The sequence below is a fragment of the Microcaecilia unicolor genome, chromosome 11 (genome assembly GCF_901765095.1).
Source record: "Microcaecilia unicolor chromosome 11, aMicUni1.1, whole genome shotgun sequence".
Taxonomy (NCBI): Eukaryota; Metazoa; Chordata; class Amphibia; order Gymnophiona; family Siphonopidae; genus Microcaecilia; species Microcaecilia unicolor.
In genome coordinates this window covers 119,386,396-119,406,841 of record NC_044041.1, presented here as the reverse complement: position 1 = coordinate 119,406,841, position 20,446 = coordinate 119,386,396, and the positions used below count along the sequence as shown (strand labels likewise).

At 43.5% G+C, this 20,446-nt stretch overlaps 1 protein-coding gene across 1 annotated transcript in view; it reads right to left on the bottom strand.

Annotated features, from left to right (window-relative positions):
* MAP4K2 (mitogen-activated protein kinase kinase kinase kinase 2) overlaps window positions 1-20,446 on the bottom strand; it is a 108,204-nt gene that overhangs the window by 64,948 nt on the left and 22,810 nt on the right. Inside the window, 10 exon segments of the mRNA XM_030217640.1 lie at window positions 1,765-1,804; window positions 3,402-3,440; window positions 4,267-4,319; window positions 4,773-4,831; window positions 11,592-11,670; window positions 13,748-13,864; window positions 14,006-14,087; window positions 14,242-14,304; window positions 14,705-14,836; window positions 15,033-15,105. Of these exon segments, the coding sequence (XP_030073500.1) occupies window positions 1,765-1,804; window positions 3,402-3,440; window positions 4,267-4,319; window positions 4,773-4,831; window positions 11,592-11,670; window positions 13,748-13,864; window positions 14,006-14,087; window positions 14,242-14,304; window positions 14,705-14,836; window positions 15,033-15,105 (737 nt within the window).

Genomic DNA, 20,446 nt, shown 5'->3' with positions numbered 1-20,446 from the left:
CAGCAGTCTCTGTACTTTGCATGGATTTCAGCAGCATGAAAAAAGAAGGTTTTTAAAAGTTTTCTATTTGAGAAATATTTTATTGACTGACATTGGAATATGTAAGTGATGTTTTTTACGTTACCCGCTATGATTCCTATCGGAAATTAGCAGGCTAGAAATGCTTAGACTAGAATAGACACCTCTCCTGGGTCCCATGGACACCTCTCATGAGTCTGTGGACCGTAGGTTGAGAACCAATGTCCTAGAATGCTATTTTGACTAATTAACTTATAAATCAATTTAATAAATAGTATTACATAAGATAAGAGGGTAAGTTTTCTTTTGGTTTAATGGTCATAATGAACCTGTGGAACTCATTCTTGGTGCGGTTAAATCAGGGCTTTTTTTGAGGGGGTACTGAGTACCAGCACTTTTTCCACTGTCTGCTAAAATTGACCATGGTCCCCAAGTTTTAGTGAAAAGAGCTCAGGCTCTACAAACCAATTCTGCCTTGTCACAAATTCTGTGACTGGTTGCAGGGGGCCTGGCTATTGTGGGATGGGTCCCTCAGTGATCACCCCACCTCTGAAGGGTGGCCTGGCAATTGAGTACTGGCACCTTTTTCACTAGAAAACACACACTGGGTTAAATCATAAGAACATAAGAATAGCCATACTGGGTCAGACCAATGGTCCATCTAGCCCAGTATCCTGTGGCCAATCCAGGTCACAAATACCTGGCAGAAGCCCAAATCGTGGCAATATTCCATGCTACAAATCCCAGGGCAAGCAGTTGTTTCCCTACGTCTGTCTCAATCATAGACTATGGACTTTTCCTCCAAGAACTTGTCCAAACCTTTTTAAAATCCATATTATAGTAATAATGCATCAAATAAGAAGCCTAGGGCCGACAGCATACCCAGTTGCATCCACAAAGCCTACATGCTCCTAGCACCAAAACCTTTGGTCACCTTCTTTCTGTATCTCATGCACACCTAGAGACAATGATATTGAATACTCTGTTTTTTACTAGAGCTGACAGAGATGCCACATGTGTGGTTAACATAGTAGATGATGGCAGATAAAGATGTGTACGGTCCATCCAGTCTGCCCAACAAGACAAACTCATTACATATGGTATGTGATACTTCATATGTATACCTGATCTTGATTTGTCCTTACCATTTTCAGGGCATAGACTGTAGAAGGCACTGTCCTTGTTCTAAAATTTCTGAAGTTAATGTCAAAGCCCCTGAAAAGCTACACTCCAGCCTATCCAAATCTATTCAGCCACGATCAGGGCACAAACCGAAGAAGTCTGCCCAGCACCGGCTTTGCTTCACAATTACCACCCAATCTCTGCTAAGCTTCAGTGGATCCATTCCTTCTAAACAGGATTCCTTTGTGTTTATCCCACATTTTTGAATTCCATTACTGTTTTCATATCCACCACCTCCCGTGGGAGGGCATTCCAGGTATCTACCCACCCTCTCCATGAAAAAAATACTTCCTGACATTATTCCTGAATCTCAATGTCAAATAATTTCAACCTCAATGTCAAATAATTGACTACTTTCTTTAACTCTTGCCTTTGGGTTATATTGGCAACTGTTAGCTTGTCTTTTCTTCTGCTTGTGTCCTGCATTTGTTTGTTTTATTGTTTGGCTAGACTTAATATTTTATATTTTGTTTCTTTTCTTTTATTATTATGCATTGTAAACATCTTTGGTACAATTGTTTAAGAAAGACAGTATAATCAAGTAATTAATAAACTAAAAACTACTCTTACCTTCTGATCTTCTGACTTCTTTGCAGTCAGACTCCTAGAGAGAAGAAAACAAACAGAAACTGGATGGAGGTGAAGTTTCAGAGCTGGAAAACGTTAATTGAGGTGATGGTTGGTAATGCATCAGGTTGATTTGCTGAGAGGATAGTTGACGTGGAAGGTCATAATCGAATGGAGTGCCCAAGTTTTCCTGCGGACGTCCTCACAGGATGTCCTGGCGAAGGGGTGGAGAAACCCGTTTTATCGAAACAAGATGGGCATCCATCTTTCGTTTCGATAATACAGTCAGGGATGCCCAAATCTTAACATTTAGGTCGACCTTAGAGATGGTCATCCCCGGTTTTTGGCGATAATGGAAACCAAGGACACCCATCTCAGAAACAACCAAATCCAAGCCCTTTGGTCAGGGAGGAGCCAGCATTCGTAGTGCACTGGTCCCCCTCAAATGCCAGGACACCAACCGGGCACCCTAGGGGGCACTGCAGTGGACTTCATAAATTGTTCCCAGGTGCATAGCTCCCTTAAATTGGGTGCTGAGCCCCCCAAAACCCACTCCCCACAACTGTACAACACTACCATAGCCCTAAGGGGTGAAGGGGGGTACCTACATGTGGGTACAGTGGGTTTCTGGTGGGTTTTGAAGGGCTCACATTACCACCACAAGTGTAACAGGTAGAGGGAGGGATGGGCCTGGGTCTGCCTGCAAGTGCACTGCACCCACCAAAATTGCTCCAGGGACCTGCATACTGCTGTCAGGGAGCTGGGTATGACATTTGAGGCTGGCATAGAGGCTGGTAAAAAAATATTTTTAAAGTTTTTTTTTTAGGGTGGGAGGGGGTTAGTGACCACTGGGGAGTAAGGGGAGGTCATCCCCGATTCCCTATGGTGGTCATCTAGTCAGTACGGGCACCCTTTTTGAGGCTTGGTCGCAAGAAAAAATGGACCAAGTAAAGTTGGCCAAGTGCTCGTCAGGGACGCCCTTCTTTTTTCCATTATCGGCTGAGGATGCCCATGTGTTAAGCATGCCCCAGTCCCACCTTCACTATGCTTCCGACACGCTCCTGGGAACTTTCGTCGTCCCCGTGATGGAAAGCAGTCGAGAGCGCCCAAAATCGGCTTTCGATTATGCCGATTTGGGCGACCTTGGGAGAAGGACGCCCATCTCCCAATTTGTGTCGAAAGATGGGCGCCCTTCTCTTTCGAAAATAAGCCTGATAAGCTGGTCGAACATCACTTTGGGCAACGGATGGCTGTGTGCTAGGTGGGCTAGCTTGGATGAGGATTGGCTATGTATTGACTGACTTCATTATGGATTCAGTTGGTTAGTTTAGTCCTAGTTGGGTTAGTTTAGTCCTAGTTGCATTAGTTGGGTGGGCTGAACATTAGTTGAAATACAAGTGGGATTAATGCTGGTTGGGTGAGTAAATATTGACTTGGATGAGAACTAATTCATGCAGGATGGGATAGCAAAGACAGTGTAGTTAGGAAAGCGAGTTTGGGTGAACACTGTTGGATGAGTGGGCTGGGATGACAAGAAGTTAGACTGGATTGTGAAAGTTGGTTATGTATCGGGAGAGTCCATTGGCACAAGAATTGGTAATTTGTTGGAGAGGGGAAACTTTTTATTTATTTACATGAGCTCCAATGCTTCCTCTACACATTCCATCAAGCTTCTATGAAGGAAGGAAGAGGAAAACATGCTATGAGCAGGTGAAAATGTTATGAGAAGTGTAGGGATTCTCCAGGTACCCTGATGCCCTATTAATAGTAAAGGTGGTGAGGAAGAGTGAACATCTGCTTATGCCAGTGAAACTGGGTTCGACTCCCACTGCAGCTCCTTGTGACCCTGGGCAAGTCACTTAACCCTCCACTGCCCCAGGTAAAAATAAGTACCTGTATATAATATGTAAAACGCTTTGATTGTAACCACAGAAAGGTGGTATAAAAATCCATCCCCCATCCCAATGTTCTCTACCGAACGAATGAGCCAAAGAGGCAGAACAAGCAATGATTCGGCCATGCCACTTCAGACCACAGATTAATCAAAGTAAGGTCTGTTCTGTGGTACTCTCCAACCCTACAGTTCTATTAAACCCTCTAGCTCCTATTACAGAAAATGTTTAAAACAATTCTCAGACCAATTATTAAGGAGGCAGTGGTGAGCTAAAACAGGGGCATCTAACGTGCAGCATGCCTGGCCCACTTACAATTTTTAGCAAAAAATACATTTACCCAGTTAGGTAGCACACAAGATTCTGAAGCATTGCAGAGCTACGTGGTGGATCTGAAGTCACAGTTTCAGAAAAGATACCCAGATATTGTTGAGTATAAATCATGCTATGAGACGCTAACATATTCATGCAACCCACACTCACGTGAATTTCTGATCATGCAGCCCACTGTTGAAAAATCTTGGCTGTCCCTGAGCTACCGGGACTTGCAGTGGTGCAGTACCCTAAAGCATTAGAATATCAGTAGAGAATACAAATAATGGCTTACCTTCCTCCACTTTCCTCATCGCTTGGCAACATCCACTCATCCTCCTCTTCCTTCTGTCAAGAAAAGTCATACTAGGGTTAGGCAGTATCTCCTGATTCCTAGAAACTAAGACCCCAAGTGCCTCCATCTGGACTGCAGGTGTTGTACATTCCCCCTTTCTCCCCAGTCAGGGTCTTACACCATTCCTTATAGTGCCTCCTGCTGAAAAAGGGTGGGACTGCACGAACCGTGATCTCTCACCGTAATGTGAATTCTGACCAAGCAGCCACCAGTTATGGGGGGGGGGGGGGGGGGGGGGGGGGGGGCAAGGACCCTCATGCATTTGCTCATGGATCTTTTGAAGTAGACCTTTCCCATTTTGAGGGCCCTTTCAGAATTGGTTATTTGGGGCCTTCTGAAACTGACTCTTCCTGAGAGCACCTCCTGCTGGAACCACGGGCGCTGTGAGCTTTCCCACAATCAAATGTCCCACTGTCTCCACTAGAAAGGGTCATGTTTTCGCTTACCACTCCAGGATAAGGTTCTGTTTCTTTTCTCATTGGCATCCCGAATTTCACTTGATTGACTGAAAAAGAAAACAAACCTACTTTTGAGTCATTTTAAAGAAGCAAGTACTAATCATCTCTCTGGTACCTGGCCTAATCACTAACCCTCGCACCCCTTATCCTTTCATGAATAATTCTACCAGTGAGTCACATGGAATTGACAGGTTAAGAAACAAGGTCATTTTAGAAGCATTACACTCATCGTTTGCAACACTTTTTTGCATTGGTGAAGGGTGAGAGGCTGTTGGTCTCAGGCCTTTATAAAGCACTTGCTACCTTTTCCCTCCCTGAAGGACAAGGAGCTTATTAGACTACGTTGGGCATGACCCACCCTTTCTTTGGATTTCAACACACTGATCTCCTAGATCCCTACTTTAGCGGTCAGTGCAGATCTGCGAGAATGCCAGTTTCGAATATTGCACAGGGCATATCTTACCGAGTTCACATTTTTTTAAACGGGGCGTGCCGAAACGCCTTTGTGTGCAAAATGTCAGCGCAGCCATGGCTCTTTCTTTCACTCTCTCTGGGATTGTTTTTTAGTACAGGCGTTTTGGACTGCTGTTTTTCAATACTTGGAAACTTTATTAGGCTCACGCATTCCATTAACCCCCCCCCCCCCCCCCCCAGGAGCTCTTTAGGATAAATATGAACTCTTTGCATTGCAGGGTACAGATGCTCGCTCAGCAACTGATTTGCAAAGCCTGTATATAGGCAAGCGTACTATCTTAAGCCTCTGGAAGTGATTCACTTCCAGATTATTGGAATTGGCGTAATAAATTTCATGGTCTTCTGTTATTCGAGCGCCGGAGCACGTTTGTCTCCCAGATATCTAAGCGTTTCCTCTCCATTTGGGGGCTTTATATACACTCTTTGCATACACAGGGACGCAGATTAGTGGTTGACTCCCTTTGAGGGTTTGGGGGCCTACGATATACTATAAGCACAGTCTCCTTGTAAATAGATATCCTGTTCACCTACGCACGTTGTTTCTCATTTTAAAGAGATTGGGTATGGGATAGATTGGGTCGGGTTGGCGGGAATATGGGGTACATTATGTCAGCAGTGGTAGTGATGATTAGATGGGGGGATCTTAGTTGCTCCCAGCTTGATGACTGTGTAAGTTATTCAATTGCATGTTTTACTGATACTCTGCATCTCTTTATTGTTTGTACAGTCTACTGTGGCGGTTAGAGGATAGTTACCACGAGTATATAGTGGGATGATGTGGGATACTTGTAATAATTGATGACGGATTTTTTTTCTCCCTTTTTCCGGTTCTGCTGTATGTTTCTCATGTGTATCTTTGTATATACGTTTGATTGGATGTACTCTTTATATGGTCATCAATAAAAACTGTTGAACATAGAAGAATTAAACACACAAAAAATGGCAGCGATTCCACACGTAGATTGCATACCTGAGTAAATGGTGATTTCAGAAAGTTTCCAGGGATACAGAGTTCAAGGGGGCACTGTTAAATTATGAGGGTAATTCTAGAACAGTGATTGTCTGACTGGCGCATATTCTATACAAGAAATTAAGTGCCTATTTTCCTTTACAAATACTAGTGTAACTGGGCATATATGTACGTACGCCACAGAGCTGCTGTAAGAGCTCATGCTCGATTCTAAATGCTGGAGATATTCCAGCCATTATTCAGCGCTATTTAACTGGCCAGGAATGGCTCCTGATGATTAAATAGCATTTAGTCAGCTAATCGCTAATATTCAGCACAAGATAGCCGGTTATCTCCACTGAATATTAGCGATACCCCCAGATTCTATACAGCGCGCCTAGAGATCTGAGCCGATATCCAAGCGTATTCTATAACAAGGTAACTTAACTGGCTTAACAAGCTAATCAGCATTGATAACAGCTCTTAACAAGCAATAATGAGCACTAATTGGCAATAATTAGAATTTACGCGCACAACTCACTAAGCGCATTCTGTAATGCAGTGTGACTAACTTCTAATGTGCACAGACAAAAAGGGGTGTGATTATAGGCGGGGAAAGGGGCATTTCATGGGTGTTCCGAAATTTATGCTATAGAATATGGCCCAGTGCACCTAAATCTACGCACAGTGATTTACGCCATGTTTTCGTTGGTGTAAATGGAGGCGTGCAGTTTTAGGCGCCGAGATATCAACTAAGCCTACTCTATATACTGCACCTAAATCTAGACGTCACTTATAGAATACGCTTAGTCAGCATCGATTTCCACACCGATTTTTTAGGCGCCATATATAGAATCTCCCCCATAGCAGCTAACTGGCTATCTGCGAATATTCACACACTGGCCGGCTAAGTTTAGCTTAGCAGCCAAGTATAGCTGAGTGGAGGAGTGGCCTAGTGGTTAGAGCACTGGTCTTGACATCCAGAGGTGGCCAGTTCAAATCCCACTGCTGCTCCTTGTGATCTTGGGCAAGTCACTTAACCCTCCATTGCCTCAGGTACAAACTTAGATTGTGAGCCCTCCTGGGACAGAGAAATATCCAGTGTACCTGAGTGTGACTCACCTTGAGCTACTACTGAAAATGGTATGAGGAAAATCTAAATAAATAAATTGGACCACCTAAATAGCAGTCCTGTCTTTGGCCACTATTAACAACCGGACAGCTCTGACTATTCACACACACAAAAGATATGGATATTTAATGCTAGTCACCAGAAATTATTTATTTATTTATTTACATTTTGCTCACACCTTTTTCAGTAGTAGCTCAAGGTGAGTTACATTCAGATACACTGGATATTCCCTGTTCCTGGAGGGCTCACAATCTAAGTTTGTACCTGAGGCAATGGAGGGTTAAATGACTTGGCCAAGGTCACAAGGAGCAGAGGTGGGTTTTGAACTGGCCACCTCTGCATGTCAAGACTGGTGCTCTAACCACTAGGCCACTCCTCCACTCCAGCATTTAATATCCATGGTCAATGTTGATTGCGGCACTATGTGGGCTGCCTCCAGCAGTCTGACTATCGGGACCATTGACTACCACAAGTTACACATGCGAAGACTTCATGCATTTGAATGCCTGCCTATAAATACACCCCCACATAAGAAATGCGTGTATTTGCAGCATAGTGCTTAGGTGAAATTTTGGCATTCATGTGCATATGGGCACATATAGATGTATATATCACGTCCCCCTTAAACAAGGAGAGCTCTGGAATGAGGGGGCATGTGACAAAGATAAGACGGAATAGGCTTAGGAGTACCTAAGGAAGTATTATTTCACAGAAAGGGTGGTGGAGGCGTGGAATGGCCTCCCGGTGAAGGTGGTGGAGTCGAGGACTGTTCCAGAATTTAAAAAGGCATGGGATAAGCACGTGGGATCGCTTAGGAACAGGAAGAATTAGGGTTTACAGAGGATGGGTCATATGGCCATTATCTGTCGTCATGTTTCTATGTTTCTAACATCACTGGCTTCCTGTAGAATTTCAAATTACTTACAAAACCGCTCTGTTGACTTTCAAGGCTTTTAGATTGGGTACTCCAGACTAACTCTCACATCTTACAATTCCCTACTCACCAGCAAGAGTCCTCCGTTCTTTAAATGACCATTGTGTTGTCCTCCCAGGTCCAAAATTGCCCAACTAGAAACAACCAGACACTGTGCCTTCTTTTTTCTCTCGTCTCATATTTGAAACTCTTTGCCACTTTTTCTCATGGTGAACCATCCCTTAAAAACTTAAACCTGAAAGCCTGGCTTTTCAGACAAGCTTTTGGAGATCAGGATTAGCTGGAAGTTGCTGTCAGTTGGTTAGGTGAATAAACCGTTGTTCTCGGCTGTGTGAATACTTTTCTTTGCATGAATGTATTATACATTTCTTTGTGTGAAATGTACTTCTCCTCCTTTTGTTTTCTTCTGGGTGATAACATATCTTTTCTGTCAATAATTGGAGTTCCTTTCTTTTTGTTTATGTTTTAGTTATGTACACTGCTCTTGCTCAAGCATCTAGAGCGATCTAGCAAATCTAATAAAGTATTTGCCTTTACTCTAATCTTGTGTGCATAATTGCCCCCTAATTCTATACAGTTGGGTGGCTTTGTGTGCAAAGTTGCAAATGGTATTTATACAATAAGGTCAGTTGCAGGTTTATGTTTATTCACAACAAATCAAAGCGGTGTACAATATAAAATAAAAAGAATAAAGAAAGGAACGCCAAAATTCAACAGGACAGAAAAAATGAAATAAGGCAGAAAAAGGGAATCCAATAAGAATGGGCAGGGTGCAAAGAAACAACTGCCTGCTCGTCCCTACCTGCCACCTAAGAATGAATCTGGGATTAGGGGGTTATGGAAACGCCTGGGAAAATAGATGGGCTATCCAACTGGATCAGCTTTTGACTTTTTACAGATGGACCACACATACGCAGTCCATTATTTCTAATAATCTTTTACTATTACTTTCAATAGTATTTGCTATTGTTTTGGGTGTACTTATGAGTCTGCCTACTGCCAGCAAACCACGCTTACTGGCTTCAACCCATATAAAGGGCTAGATAGCCTCGTAACGTCTCCTCAATCTAACCTCCTTTGGTTGAACAGCCGTTCCACTTAACCTTGGAAAGGATTCTTGAACCATCTGTGTTGATGCGAGACACGATGCTAGTAATCGGGGACATGCAGTTGTCAGAAGTGGTGAGTGTAATGAACATGAAGAAGGGGCCTGCTTTGGAAGAGGGTGCAGTCTTTAACAATCTGGCCACTCTGATTCCCCTCAAGCCACTTGTAAAACCAACAACTGTGAATACAGAAGCATTGTTGAATGCTCTTGAGATTCTACACCAGGTATGCACTATTTTTGTTACTGTATCGAACTCATCTACTAAACTGCAAAATCTAGAGACTAATTTAAAATTGTAAACTGGCTCCAGGACTGATAACCCTGAAAAATCTCTAACTAAACTGAAAAGTACAATTGCTTAACAGGCCTGTGATAATGCCACATGAACTTTACCTTACCACAATATCACTTTGTATTTGTTTATACCGGAGTCTGCAAACACCTCTCCGGTACTATGTAAGCCACATTGAGCCTACAGATAGGTGGGAAAATGTGGGATACAAATGTAACAAATAAATAAATAAGAATTTTATTATGAGAAAATTTAAAATCTAGAAAACTTCAATAGAAATCTGAATTTGAGACTATTGGTTTCGAGACTGATGACACCTAAAGATTTATTTCATAATTTTCTTACCACAATTTTGAAATACTCAGACGAATTTGCCGCCTGTTCAGAAAATATATTATTTATCTACATCTAGAGGTGAGACTGGAATAATAGAGGAGGCAAGGGGACTACATGTTTCAGAGTCCAGGAATCATCTGAAATCAATAGATATGTTTTATTTGAACCAGCGCAGTTGCAATATTTCCTTGAAGGTAAAGGTATTTCAAGGACATCTTCTACAAATGCTACCTAATAATTTGGCCTATTTGTATATTCAGTAGATAATTTATTTGTCCTTTTGATCTTTTTCTTCTTGTTAATTCCAGCTTCCTAAGGAATTTTCACTGTAGTATGTTTTTTCTTGTTTTCTTTTTTTAATGTTTAAATAATTTTTATTGATAAGTAGTGAAGAACAGTACAAACATCATATTGCAAACCAGTCAACAATTTCCAAGAAAAAAAAAAGCACTTATGGAAACCCCTACCCCCCATCTGACAACAGAAAACATATTCAAGTCACTCCATGTATAAAACCCTCCCAGCCCAGTTTCCAACCTCCCTTCCATCTCCACACTTATTTTAAATTGAGAATTGTGGTTAGCAGGGGCGTATCTGCGTGGGGCCTCAGGGGCCTGGGCCCCCGCAGATTTCGCCCTGGACCCCCCTACCGCTGCCAACCCTCCCCCTCCGTTGCTGTTGCCTACCTTCGCTGGCGGGGGACCCCAACCCCCGCCAGCTGAGGTCCGCGTCCTCCTGCCGCTGCCGGCTGCCTGTAAAAGAATTCCGTCAGCTGGCGGGGGACCCCTAACCCCCGCCAGCCAAGCCGAGGTCCTTTCATTTCTTCCACTAAAGCTGGCGCCGAAAGTTTCTTCTGAGTCTGACGTCCTGCACGTACAACGTGCAGCGACATCAGACTCAGAAGAAACTTTCGGCGCCAGCTTTAGTGGAAGAAATGAAAGGACCTCGGCTTGGCTGGCGGGGGTTAGGGGTCCCCCAGCCAGCTGACGGAATTCTTTTACAGGCAGCCGGCAGCAGCAGGAGGACGCGGACCTCGGCTGGCGGGGGTTGGGGTCCCCTGCCAGCGAAGGTAGGCGACAGCAACGGAGGGGGAGATTGGCAATGGCAGCGGCTGGGGGGAGGGGGATCGGCGGCGGCAGCGGGGGGGGGGGGGCTATAATGTGCCCCCTCACTCTGGCCCTGGCCCCCCCTACCGCCGCAGTTCAGATACGCCCCTGGTGGTTAGTACACTTAGAAGCAAATCAGGACTACAATAGACCAAAATCATGTAATATGATATGAACCAAAACATTGAACAGTCCCAGTTACTTCTACTAGAACAATAATCCCCCCCCCCCCCCACCCCCAAGAAACAAAAATTAACAATGGACATATATGAGTCATCATGTTACATTCGAGAGCTGGTGAAATAAGCAAAGATCTAAAAGACCTCACGTCCAAAATTTTTTCTTCTTCTTAATTCAGTTTCTTATTTATATTAATTTCTGGATTTCTTTTCCAAAAATTGGCTCTTTGATTGCATATATTGAAATGCAAATATTAAAAAAAACAAATAAATATTCTAAACAAACAAAACACTTACACTGTATCTCAGAATGGGTTCTTTCCACCTGGCTGTGTTTGCCAATTGAATGGATTTTATCAGGAAAGATATTGCAGGTCTGCAAGAAAGAGCAGGTACAATTCACTGTGACAAAACAAACAAGAAAGGAAGCAGGTGTGAAGTGGACGAAGGAGGTTAAAAGAGGGCCAAGGCCTAGGATGGACTGAACAGGTACTATACGCCACCCCATCTACCAAGCCCTGCACACACACACGCGACCAACTTGCACTACCAGAAAGGGGAAGATAGGGCATTCAGGCGGGGCCTCACGGCCTATCAGGAACCCACTTGCTCAGAATACAGTCATATGGGCCTCACGGCCTAACCAGAACCAACTGTAATAAAAGTGAATTTTAAAAATTGTTTTTCAGTTCTGTCTGACCGACCAGTGCACTCGAGGTCTGTATTGTTGATTAGAACTAATTCTGTTTAAAAATGATTGTTTAACTTTGATTGTGTAAGACACAGCTCTAATTAATTTGGTATGTGAAGAGGGGGATGGTGCTTGTTTTCGGAGTTCAGCCTGGCCACCTGGACTTGGAAAACATGTGACCACATTCCCACAGTACCTAAACAGAGAAGCATTCTGTCATTTTCCTTAGCTCTGAACATAAGTTCTGAGCGTAATAAAAAGGGGAGTTTCTTCAGTGAAATTGGGAGCTCATCTGTGACAGAGGACTTGTTCCTGGTCTAAAAAGCTTCTGGCTTTCGCTGTAACGGGCCCCCCCAGCTGATGATAAGAGCCTGGATGATGTAAGGACCAGTGATGTTGTATGTATAATATGTATATGTATAGTGTATTATTGCTTCTTTTCCTGGTGTAAGAACTCTTAGCATTGCTTAGATGTAGAGACCAGGGATGTAATGATTGTTTATATAGCTAATCATTGTGTGTATATAGCTTAATCATTGTAGATTTTAGTACCTCTAATAAAGGTTTCATTTATCTAATATGAATCCACGGTAATTATTGAGTAGTCTGTGTCAGTGAGGACAGGCTGTAAATCCATAGCAGTACACCGACTCAAACCCAGGGGAGGGAGAAAGAAAAAACGAGGGGGTCCCCATGGGGACTAGAGCACCACACACTAAGTGCTCGCTAAGGACACAAGGGAAAAATGAACTAAGAGAGGTAACTATAGGAAACACGTCAGGCTGTACCCCACAGCACACAAAGGAAATGAGGGACTGAGAAATATGGATACCAGAGAGCAGAGACCCCCAGCAGACAGGAGAGGGAAAAGCCAGCAAAATATAGAGAGCCGGGCCTGAGACGCACCCCGCTCAGAAAGAGCAGTACACAGTAATAGTGAGGTAGTGACAGCAAAAAAGAATTAAAACAATCACAATGGAAAGACTGCTCCAAACACTCAGCTGCCAGAGGCAGGCAAAATACTGCAGTCAAAGGGTTGACCAGGCTCTGAACACACAGCTGCCAGAGGCAGGAACACTGCAGACAAGGGTTAACAAAAACGTAGACACAGGGAAGAACAAACAAACAACCCCCACGAAAGAAACAAAGGTCCCGAGTCTGCCACAAAGACAAGAAGCACGACAAAATACAAACATAGCACAAAGGGTAACTCCACGGGAAACAAAACAACAACCTGGAACAGAATGATAAACAAGCTTACCACAAAGCACCACAGTCAAACAGAGGAAATCACAGGTAAGGGAAGAGGGGTAATCAGACACATGCTGGAAGCAGCAAGCACACTGAGACAGAGCAACAGAGGGCTACAGCAAGGAAGGAGAAAAACTCCACAACACACAGAGCAAAAGCTCAAACAGTGCAAGGTAAGGCTTCAGCAAAAAACAAAGGGCAACGCCAAAGCAAGGGTTGTAGGGAAGGGTAAGCTTAAGTACATCAGACTGACGTCAGCTCAGCCCAGATGGGCCAATCAGGAACGGTTCCAGGCATTCCCCTGTCTGACTAGCAGAGTTAAACAGAATCATAACAACAGTACAGGGAAAGAGCAAGTGAAGCAGGACATTAGCAACCAATATACCAAAATAGTTGCTTCAAGGGTGGAATACACTACTTTGGATGGATTGTACTAATGGGAAATGCAGTCTACAAATATTTAAACTTAATTAAGCCCCACCCCGGATCCTGATAGTGAAACTGACAGTACCTCCAGGTCACAGTCATCCATAGAGTCTTCTTGGTCGAGTACCGGGTCCGGATTGTTCAGTCTGTCCAGTAATTCTATAGCCAGAGTCTTGCTCAAGGGCTGAGTGATAAACAAATGCTGCTGATAGTGGAGAAAGACAATGCATCTATGAGGAAAACACAGGCATTTTCTTCCTCATCCTATAACACACATTGACAGGGGATAAACCACATTTTTGCCAGCAGCACCCTACCAAGGCTCCACCTCCTGGTTTCCTACCTGTAAGAGTTTTTCAGCCGTAGGCCTTTTCCTGGGATTCTTGGTCAATGCAGCTTTGAGGAAATGGTGGAAGTCGTTTGACCTGCAGTAGGAGCAAAGCGCATTCAAGAAAGAAGAAACATGGGAGGCCGCATAATTAAAGAAAAGAAAAGCAGGAAGAGCAGAGAGGAAGCATCAGAAGAAGGAAAGGACAAAACCTGCTCCTCACGGACAGCATCTGCAAACTCTGGACTCACCAACGGGCCTTGTCTTGGAGTTTGGGAGGCTGGAAATTGCTTTTTGACATCACCATCAGTGCCCTGGTGAGGAAAAACAGGGTCACATGATGACCACAGTGATGCAAGTGCTCGAGGGACTGGTCATGTGACTGGAGGCCATAGGTCATATGATAGGTTGGGGTGGATAACAATGAGAGAGAAAATCCGCTGGCAAGCGGAGAACTCAAACGCCCCACGGTAAAGACAACAGAGAACAGAAAGTGGGAGAGCGACCAAGGATATCAGAAACTGGAGGATGTTCTTAAAATGAAAGTTTATTAAGGGTTTCGAAGACTTGACACAACGTTGTGTCGAGTCTTCGAAACCCTTAATAAACTTTCATTTTAAGAACATCCTCCAGTTTCTGATATCCTTGGTCGCTCTCCCACTTTCTGTTCTCTGGGGTGGATAACAACCCTAGCTGAGGTTTGGGGCCTCTTACCTCATGGGGTGAAGGTCAAACAAGGGCGGTTGCAGCTCAGCCAGCTCAATGGCAGTGATGCCAGTAGCCCAGATGTCACACAGTTGGTTGTAGCCCCCTTTCTTCTCCACTGCAGCCACCTCTGGTGCCATCCTGCAGTCCAATGGGATAGAAAAACACTTAATCACTGACTCCACAGGATTAAGAGAAAATGAAAGGCAGAAAACACAGACACTGTCCTGCCATCTGCAAGAGCAGAAACACACAAACATCTTTGGACACAGGCACTACAGTTAATGGGTGGGGAGGAGAGAGACATACACGCACAGGTGATGATGGGTGGCATTACCAGTAAGGGGTACCTATGAACGATTTCCTCTTTGCAACGGAGGCAGTGATTTCCGCTGATACGCCGAAATCCGCTGAAACCAAAAGGATAATTGTTTTATATTGCTAGTATACATGTGTTAATGCCACTACTTACTCTGCCACCACACCAAACCCCTGCCCTGTAGCATCTCCTCTAAATCCAGTACCAAACCCCACCCCACTTCTCTCCCCCTCCCCCACACACATACAGTAACATGGTAAATGATAGTATATAAAGATATGAAAACCAAGCAGCAGGATGAAAACCAGAGAAGTTAAGAGTGTATATTGCACTGCTGCTCCCTGTGATCTTGGACAAGTCACTTAACCTTCCATTGCCTCAGGTACAAACTTAGATTGTGAACCCTCCAGGAACAGAGAAACACCAAGTGTACCTGAATGTAACTCTCCTTAAGCTACAACTGAAAAAGGCTTGAGCTAAATCCAAATCTACTCTTCCCATTAAGGTAACTCCCCTCCCCCCATGCTTTGAACAAAATCATCATTTCATTTCTGTTTTCGTTTATTGTTTATTAAATTTGCTATACCGCTTTCGTTGATTTGCATCTTCTTGCCTTTTAGGAGTGGAATATTCCTACAGAATCCCTATTTCTTCTCTGGAAAGATATTCTGTGGAAAAAAAATGTTTCCTGGTGTTGCTCCGGAGTCTCCCGCCTTGCAGCTTCATGTCATGCCCTCTAGTTCCCCTCCTTTCAAAAGGGTTTTTTTTTTTGTGCCTTCATACTTTTCAAGTATTTAAACATCTTTTCATATATTCCCCTGTTCCTCCTCTCTGCTAGAATACATTTTTAGGTCCTTATCTTGTGTCCCTTTTGGTGCAGACCCCAGACATTTTGGTTGCTTTCCTCTGAACTATCTACAATCTCTTTATATGCTTAGCAGTATACGGCCTCCAAAACTGTACACGATACTATAAGTGGGGTCTCGCCAACGACTTGGACAAGGGCATCAACACCTCTATTATTCTGCCAGTTATGCCTCTGTCTTTGCAGTCTAACATCCTTCTAGCTATGGCCATCACCTAGTCACATTGTTTTGCCACCTTGAGATCCTCAGACACCATCACCTCAAGGTCCCTCCCCTGGTCTGTGCATATCAGCCCTTCAACGCGTATCACATACAGCTCCTTTGCATTTCTGCACCCCATATGCACCAATCTGCATTTCTTCAGAATAAAGCTTAGCTGTCAGACATTAATCTACGCTTTTAATTTTTGTAGATCACTTTTCACATTGTCCACTCTGTTGCAAAGCTTTGTGTCAACCACAAAAGACAAACTTTTCCTTCTAACTTTTCAGCATTATCACTCACAAGGACACTGAACAGAATCAGTCCCAGGACCAATCCCTGAGGTATTCACTGCTCACCATTTACCACCACCTCTATCTACCAGTTTCTAATCCAGTTCACTACCTTGGGATCCATCCTCAAGCTGTTCAGACTTTTTTATTATTATTATTTATATGAATTTTTAAATAAACACAGGAAGACTCTTGTTTAAGAACATCAGGTGCTTACAATAAGGAAAATGGACCAACCCAAGTTCAAAACAATACAAAAAAGAAATAAACGTAATAATACAGCATCTGTTGATTAGATCTCATGGGAGGCATGGGGGAACCAGGCAGGAAATTAGGTCACAAACTGCAGAACAACAACAAAAAAATTCTTTAAGCATTTTTGTTTTAAAAGGTGGGGGGGGGGGGGGGGGGGCATAGCAATGTTTCCTCTAAGGAGTGGCCTGGTGTGTGCAAATTGTTTTTTGTGTGTGAGCAACAAGTTTTAAAAATCAACAATTTTTGAGCACCAGTATTAACAATACATTTCTGTATATAGCACAAAAAATACTTTTGTGAGAAACATGTCAAATCTGTGAGCGATACTCCTAAAATGTATGAGAAATCGCCCAAGCGCTCCACTTAGAGCGAACATTGGTTGAGAGCTAAAATAGCCATTCCTTAATGTTTAGTGCTCATCCAAGAGCCCTGCTAGAAATCTAATCACCTTTCTAGACATCTGGAAAATTCTGAAGTGGTTGAGGATCATAAATAATATACTTGGCCTCCAAGAACTTCATGACACACAAGCATTGAAAATGCACAAAAAAAAAAAAAAAAAAAAGAAACACCCAAAGAAATAATTTCCTGCTTCTTAATCAAGAACGAATTACGCTTCTCTTGTGAAGCCCTACAAATATCAGGAAATATTGCAATAGCAGCCCCTAGAAAACTGGTAGATCTGCGTTTGAAGCACATCTTTAGTGTCCAGGTTTATCATGTTCAAAGGCACAAGAGAGGGAAACAACCATGCAGTGGTCAAAAAACATTTTGGAATCGCGTACAAGAAGAGCAAGTCCATGGTACCAAGTATTTTCACTCATTTACAGTTGATTTAAAATCTACGGATTTGACATTTATTTCAAATGTTGGACTGACCCGAACACTACAATTTGTATGTATTGGAACATCAACATACTGACCCCTGACGCAGGCAATTTACCGAAAACAGTCCATGTCAGGTCGTTCAATAAATCTGTTCCTCTTCCTTATTTGAGGCCCATTGCACTGTTTGTTTGCTGTGCAAAGGCATAAGCAACTATTAATGCCCCCTATTTAGCTGCTTCAGTCGCTATACCTTCCAATAACAACGAGACATTCATACCATCATGAGACTCCGAGATAGTAAACAAAGTTCTAGTAACTGGAGGTAAAGCCTTATAAAAGACATGAATGTAATATTTTCGTAAGATGTCCAAGGTGTCAAAGTTTCCAGTACAGGGAATTTAATAAAAAACAAACGTAGCCACTTACTAAAATTTTGAAATTTGTAGTGAACAGATAACCGATCTTTAAATCAAGGCAGTATCTGAAGATTCCGGTCTAGCTGCTTTCTGATCCAGCAAATCCACCCTTCCCTCCAGAGCATGCTGCTTTCCATCCAAAGAGGTTAACTTTATTTCATCTTCAAACACACCCAAAGCACAGTCTATTTGAGACACTAAAGAATTCTGCACACAATTTAACATAGTCTAACTAGAGTCCAGCGAAATAACTGTAGGCTTAACCTGGCTGGTGCTCTCATATGCCGCCCATAATACTGCACTTCTCACCCTCTTGGGCATACCGTGTCACTGACACTATCCTGAGCTCCAAATACCATGCCATCTATTTAAAAGGGGAAAGGAAATGGCACTTGATATGTAAACTACTTTGATTGCAGCCACAGAAAGACGGTATGAAACAAGGAGCTACAGTGGGAATTGAACCCAGTTCCCCTGGTTCTCAGGCCACTGCACTAGCCATTAGGCTACTCCTATTTGCAGTAACATCTGTTGTACCAGAACCCCTTCTCCATGAGGATCATTCATCATCCACCAAAAGGAAATCTGTTCTCCTGTGCCAATAATCTCCAGCTGCTCCACAACTGAATACTTCTGACACTGGGGCTCCAGAACTTTTCGGCACTCAATTAGCCTCCCCAGACATAGCAGATAATTGCCATTGCCCCCGACTTACTATTAATAATCAATTCTATAGCGCTACTATACGCAGTGCTGTACACATTATATGCAGGTACTTTCTCTGTCCCTAAAGGGCTCATAATATAAGTTTTTGAACCTGGGGCAATGGAGGGTTAAGTGACTTGCCCAAGGTCACAAGGAGCTGCAGTGGGAACTGAACCCATGCTGCCAGGATCAAAGTCTGCTGCACTAACCATTAGGCCACTCCTCCACTTACAGAGACAACCATCTTGTTAGGGGCAGCCGCAGTACCAAGCCCCACTTATCCGCACTAGACCACCTTCCTGGGAGGATAGGAGAGGACATTGCTAAATCCATCCCTTCCACTTCACCATCATAGCTGGAGGGGTAAGCAAGGACTGAGGAACAGAGCTCAGTGTGGGTATTCCTTCAAGAAGTCATTTTGGTTTGCACCGGGCTGCTCAGTTTATTCATAACTCTCCCTTTGAGGACGTAAACCATATCCAGTACATGTTCTCAATCTAGTTCTCTGTCACCTAGTCAAAGAAATCAAATCAGATTCATTTGGTACAATCTTCCTTTGGTGAAATCATGTTGTTTTGGATCTTGCAACCCATTGGGTTGTAGAAAGTTAATTATCCTTTCCTTCAGCATCGTCTCTATTATTTTCCCCACCAATGAAGTCAAGCCTGTTATTTCCCATCTCTTTTCCATCACTGAATTTGTGAAGAGGGACATCAGACCTTCTCCAGATCTGTGAAGCATATCCTTTCATGCAGCTAGCAGAACCTCTCCAAGCTCCTTCAGGATTCTGGATGTATCTTGTCCAGCCCCATGGCTTTGTCCATTTTCAGTTTTTTTAAGTTCTTTTTATACATTCTCTTCCATAAATGGTGAGGTATCTGCTTTCCTGTGATATGTACCTTGCCCAGATATCTGTAATCCTTCTCCAGGATCTTTCTATGACTACCAAACAGAAACATTTACTATTTCCTCTCATCCTTGTCACTATCCACACGTTGATCCTCAACCTTCCAGTGTCTTACATTTCCACCTCTCACCTTCCTCCTTTCCCTGACATACCAGAAAAAAGTCTTGTCATCTTGCTTTATGCCTTTAGCCTTATTTTCTTCTACCTATACTTTTTTTCAGGCAGAAAATGGAGTATCAGTAAAAACTATTCACAAAATTCATCTCACTCCTGCCATTCAGCAAACCCAGAAATTAGAGTACTCCAAAGTATGCAACTATGCCAATGTACCTCACTCCTGCCCTGTCACACTCTCTCCCCATTGCTATTCTGGTTCTGAGACTCACCATATATACTGCTGTCTGTGTACCTCACTCCTGCCTTATGGCACCCTCCTCTCCCTTGCTATTTTGGTACCAAGACTCATCACATATAGTACTGCTGGTGTACCTCACTCCTGGCCTGTGGCACCACACTCCCCTTTGCTATTTTGGTACTGAGAATCACCACATACAGTTCTGAAAGTGCACCTCACTCCTGTCCTCTGGCACCCCACCCCCTTGCTATTTTGGTACCAAGATTCACCACACACATCTCTGCCAGTACACCCTCCCTCCTGCCCTGTGGCACACCCTCCCACTTACTATTCTGGTACTGACGCACCACACACAGCCTGCAGCACTCTTTGTGATTCCAGTACTGAGACTCTCCCCCACCCCCCAACACACGCACAGCCTTGCCAGTGAATACCACCCAGAATGGTAATTTCCCTATACATACAAACACACAACTCTAGCAAAGCCTCACTTCTAGCCCTGCAGTACTCCTACGATTTCAGTACCGAGAGCCATTCCAATGCACCTTACTGCTGCCCTAGAACACTTTTTATTACTCCAGTACTGGCACGCATCCCATTCCAACC